Source organism: Cyprinodon variegatus, unplaced genomic scaffold (genome assembly GCF_000732505.1).
Source record: "Cyprinodon variegatus isolate N-32 unplaced genomic scaffold, C_variegatus-1.0 Scaffold195, whole genome shotgun sequence".
In the NCBI taxonomy this organism is placed as follows: Eukaryota; Metazoa; Chordata; class Actinopteri; order Cyprinodontiformes; family Cyprinodontidae; genus Cyprinodon; species Cyprinodon variegatus.
The window spans coordinates 953,263-958,810 of record NW_015150648.1 but is presented as its reverse complement, the minus strand read 5'-3'; the positions used below and the strand labels follow the sequence as shown (position 1 = coordinate 958,810).

Here is a 5,548-nt window from a genome sequence, read left to right as displayed (position 1 = left end):
AAAATTACGGTAGTGGTCAGACTCCTCGGTCCTGAGCTGGACCAAGGAGTAGCTCCTCCAGAGAGCTGATAGAAGCCTCTAGGCTGCTCGGGCCCAGCCTGTGAGTTTAGCTGGAATGGCATCTTTTATTACGTCTTCATTTGCATCATACTCCCTCATTTCATTCAATGATGTTCAAAGCTCAGCATAAAGGGCTGGTTATCCTCCTGCAGCAGTGTGTCGCAGTGAGCTTGTCACAGATATTTTTGATTTATGCCCAATTTTGAAGCGTGGTCTGTGCTATGTTATTCCACGCCACAACGCAAGAGGGATAATCGCGAACTAGCTAGGATTGTGGATGTCCGTGTGTCGGTTTGACAAGCTTTTTCGCCGTCTACAACCCCTCATTCTACGCCGGACGACACACAGTTCACCCGTGAAAGACTTTTCATGGAGTGTTTTGGCTTCAGGTGCAAACCAACAGACCGTCGCACTGAGCTACAAACTAGCGTCTGGTACGGTGCCTGGGATAGTGTCCGAGTTTCTGCTATTAGGTCCCAAACAGGAAACAAGCATACTATAGAGTGGATGTAGAATTGACCAATCAGGGGGGTCCTTTCTCTCCTCCCTGCAACGCCATCTGCGGAACTGTCTGCAGTCACCTACAATTTTGGAGAGATGCGATATCTGCGTTAACTGCGACGATCATACGCAGACGACCTTGTTTCTGAGCATAAACCAGGCTTTCGGCTCTATAATCTACTCCTGATTTAAACTCTCCCTGAGCCAAGCACTCTGTCCCCTGGTCTCCATGATGCTACAACAAACAACTAAAATAAGGGGTTTAAATTACTCACAATTAGGGTTGTCAAAAGTATCGATACTCAAAAAAAATCCGGATACAATACTCATTTTCAAAAGTATCGATACAGCCATCTAAAGTTAGCCTGGGTGCCATTCCGAACTTAGTCCCGCCCACAAAGTTTGAGGTTGGGAAGTTCGGTCTGGCTCTGCTCCATAGTAGCGCGAGTATTATCGCCCACTGTCAGGCGATCCAATCAAATTGTCAGGGCGGGCTTTATACGCTGATGGACAGATGACCAACAGTAACGTAATCAACCACGTGACCAATGCGCGCTTGGGTGACAACAATAATGGCTGCCGCTGGAGAGTTTAGGTGAGTAGATTCTGCTATTAGGTCTGTTCTAGAAGATATCGACAGCAAATTAATTTTAAAAGAGGAACAGAGAAACGCGACCAAGTCTCATCTTCATATTCTAGGCGTGCAACTGCACGCTTTGATTTTTGTGGACAACAACTATGCCTCGCTTAACATACGTCACGCACTCCGTTGCTCTTATTGGTTGTAGGTCTATCCAATTGAGTGCAGAGGCATTTTTTTTCCTGGTTCGTTCGAAACACGCCCCATAATCACAGCTCTATGGAGCAGTATCAGACTCATATTCTGACTAGAATTGAGTCGGACTACGTCAGGCTAATCTAAAGTGCAGAATAGTGAAAAATGCACTTTCAGAACACTGTGTGATTGAATAATTCTGTGCATTTTTCAGTTTCAGACTTTTTTTGTAACAGGTGCAGCTGCTGAGAATTATTTTTGTTTAGCTGGTTTGGCTAGTGTCATTGTTATGTCTGCAAAAGATAGCCAACGAAGGAACACTTATTTTTTATTTTGTAAGTTTTTTATCTCGTTTGCTTTGTTCTTATTGTTTTTTTATTTATTTCTTGTATTTTTTTAGTAATGAAATATTTCTGTTGAATTTTAGAGTCGTTTTTTTTCTTGTGGTATCGTAAAGGGTATTGAATATCGAATATTTTACTTAGTATCGGTATCGAGTTGAAAAGTTTAGTATCGTGACAACCCTACTCACAATTGGGCTTTATTTAGCAGTTGGATGATTGCAAAAGGTAATCGATGGCACTGGGCTGTTTTCAGAGCATAGGTGGCTTGATACAAAAAACAAACTAAGCATATTGGACTTTTAAATCAGCAAAAAAAAAAATGTCCCCTTCCACTTCATGATAATGCACCACTTTGTTTTGGTACATCAGATAAAATCCCGGACAGATCGACTGAAGTAAACAGCATAATTAAGTAACCATGCAATACAACACAACCCTGCAAAACAGTGAGCATCATCACATTTCTCAGTAAAAAAGCAAAAAACTCATAACTTCTGTCAGGCTCTCTCTCTTTAAAACGGGAAGAAGCCTTTGTCACCCAAACCAACAATCTCTTTATCCAGTTTCTAAGTGAGCGACATGAACAGTCTTGAGTACAACAGTCTAGCTCCGTATTTAGTGTTCTTATCACTGTGTAGCAGAGTGAAACACTACTGACGAGCTCACTCATTAGGATCAGCATGCTGATGCTCTGAGCTCCTTCTCCAACAGTCCTCCTGATTCTCTGTCCTGCAGGCTGCAGACAGACAGACCAAACGCCACATCTCTGAGTGATCATGCAAGCAGCACCAGCAGGCAAACAGATCCTCTGTCCTCTTTTTATGCCTCACTAGCCCAGCTCTGTGTACATATAAACACGGCGTCTGGCACGAAGAGAGAGCAGTAAATCAGTCAGGCTGCTGCCGCTACAACAACAATAACAACAAGCTGTGACTTTAAGTCATAAACAAAGCACTATAATGACTTAATGGAAGCGAAACTACCATTTATTTAGGAAACAGGATCCAACACTAACTGACAGCTGTTGCAGGCGGTACGTTAAGGGTAAATATTTTAGCTCTGCCACTGTATTTGTTACCGATCATATCGGCTCAAGCGGCGAAGTCAACCTTTGCAATTCATGAAATAAAACATCAGTGGTGTACAGAGGGATAACAGAGCCAAAGGTGCTAATTCCCAACTGCGGCTATTCTGAATCAATAGGCCATCAGCGTTTAGGCTAATATTGACTGCTCTGTGGGGGCAATTATAAAGGAGAATAAGATAATGTAGCCAAGTGTCCTATTTAAAAGGGAATTATCCTCAAATAAACCCTAAGCAGTGGCTATTCCTAAATGAAAAGCAGGATATTTCCAGGAGCAGGCAAACATCATGGGATTTGAATAGCAAAAAAAACCCCAAAACCAACATACTAGAGGATCTGAACTAACAGAAAGGGAGAAAAAGGTAAGATTCAGCCTGGCAACGCAACCAAACACAGAGCAGCCAGAATCAGAAGCAAAACTTTACTGATATATTCATTTCTTCATCTGGTTTTCACTGAACTTCAGTTATTTTACAGAAAATAGGCAACAATTTAACTTTAAAATGAGACAATCTAGTAGAGACAAAACCCAAACTGCATCCAAAGGAGGATCTGCAAGGCTCTGACTTAGTGGTTTAAGAAAAGATGCAGATTTTGTTTTGTTAGAAAACCTTTAAAAGCAGCATAGCTGTCAGAAACAAGCTTGAGGTGGAGGGCAATACTCACATAGGGTTTGACCTGCGACCACGGTTGCCCTTCTTGCCAATGACCGGTGTGCCAAAGTGCTCTGGGTTTGTTAAAGGGAGTCTGTCGAGTGTCTGTGGATTAAACCAAACAAAACAAAGAGCCTCAGCTGCCTCTCAAAGCAATTAGAATCTAAAAAAGGATTCACTGACATGACATGAAATCTGTTCACAGGATTTCATTAGTTAAAAATAGATTTTTCCACAAAGAGAGAGAGAAAAAAGTGTGTAATCATAAGGCAATAATCTTTAGTTTAATTGTGAAAAATAAAATTCATGGCTTCATGTCTTAAGATTTGTTTCCCCCTGTCAAAGCGAGCTAATAAACTGAAGGCCAGCACACCACTTGCCTCGCTTTCTGCAAAGTGCCGCGCTCCTTTCAGGCAGAGAGAAGAACGCCTCAGGGTTTTCTCGTCGCCGTCATCAAAAACTGCAAAGGCGAGACAAAACCATTAGGCTGCTGCATGTAGGACAGGAGTCCATCAACACACTGTTACAGAAACACAGCGGGACCCAGATATATTCTCATCCCATCGTCAAGATGTCTGCATGGTGAAATTAGCTCTGCTTTCAGCGGCTGGAGAGATGCATCCACCCCTCACACACAGGTAACGTCATCGAGGCAAAGAGAATTAAAGAAAACACACGAGTTAGGAATCAGGAAATGAGTTTCAGTGAATGGAAATGATTAATCTGAGCCAGGATGTTTTCAGCACCGTGGAATCCCTCTGGGGGCTTTTCAGCGACAAAAATGAAGCAGAGAAACGTCTGATCAGAGCAGCAGAAGACACACACTGCAACTGTATAGATTTTCAATAAAGGAGCAGACTAAACCTGAGAAAAACCGCAGTTTGGGGCTTCTCTCAAATATCTAAGATTACAGCTACAGGATTAAAATAATAATTAATAATATTAATAATTGAACTTCATTGATGTCACATTGGAGATATTTACCTCTATATTTAACCCATCCCCTTGGAGAGCAGTGGGCTGCCATTGTGGGGTGCCCGTGGAGCAATGTGAGGTTTAGGGTCATGCTCAGCGACCCAGAGTGGCAGTCTGTGGGAGTGGGGCTCGAGCTCAGAACCTCAGGTTTCCAAACTCTATTCCCTAACCACTAGGCCACCACTCCTACTAAACTTTGAACTGAATTGAATTTGTGGGTGACTAATTATTTTCTAATACCTTAAACATGATCAAAACGGACACATTATACCACATACATTAGACTATATACCACCACACACACTTGGTAAAATAAAAAAAACAATACAGCATGGATGACAAGAAGCGGCTTTGAAAAAGTGGGAAACGTCTGTTTTCTACTTCCTCATGTAGTGGGTTGTTGTAAAGCTTAAAGGTATAGTGGGGGGTTTTCACATTTTTTTGAAAAAGACCCAACCTCTCCACTTGAAAAAAAACAGGAAAAAGGACATCTACCCGCTTCCCAGACGGATCGCCTATTAAACGTTTGCGAGAGTTTGCATGAGCCTATTTCTCCTCGTGCTCACTCTGTTTAAAAGTTGCTGTTTGCATCGCTCATACAAGCTTACTTTCCAAAAGATTTGTAGTTTTTACACTATGTTAAACTCACCACCGGGATGAGCACGTATTTCTAAAAAAAAAAAAAAAGTAAAAAAAACTATTTATTTGACTTTGTTTCCCAGTTTGTAGATGTTTCGCTTCCCATCCAATAAGCTTTTTCAATTACAAATGTCAGAAATAGTGCTGAGTTTGAGGCTTCATCGAGTGGACCAAAAAAGCCTTGTTTTCTCTTAGAAAACATGCAAATTGAGCAAACGGGCCCGCCCCTTTAGCCTGTAATATCCAATACCTGTCTATGTCTCTGAACGAGGGTCATTAGAGGGAATGGGCAAGTAGGACGGCCTTACGTTAACATATCACCAGAATGATTGACAATTAGGAGGACCACTTATTTTGATGATCAACCCGGAAAAAGAACATCCTCCACTATACCTTTCAGGCTTCTGCAGCACACGCCGCTACCTGGAGCTGGGGTCATACGTACGTGCATCAAACACAGCTGAGCCTTAAGTTGGATTTATTCTTGACGCATTTCCTTTACGTTTTGCACAGAAAA

At 42.0% G+C, this 5,548-nt stretch overlaps 1 protein-coding gene across 1 annotated transcript in view; it reads right to left on the bottom strand.

Annotated features, from left to right (window-relative positions):
* arid4b (AT-rich interaction domain 4B) overlaps nt 1-5,548 on the bottom strand; it is a 71,647-nt gene that overhangs the window by 31,099 nt on the left and 35,000 nt on the right. Inside the window, exons 6-7 of the mRNA XM_015379577.1 lie at nt 3,798-3,877; nt 3,431-3,522 (exon numbers count right to left, since the gene is read on the bottom strand). Coding sequence (XP_015235063.1) covers nt 3,431-3,522; nt 3,798-3,877 — 172 coding nt within the window. The remainder of the gene's footprint in view (nt 1-3,430; nt 3,523-3,797; nt 3,878-5,548) is intronic.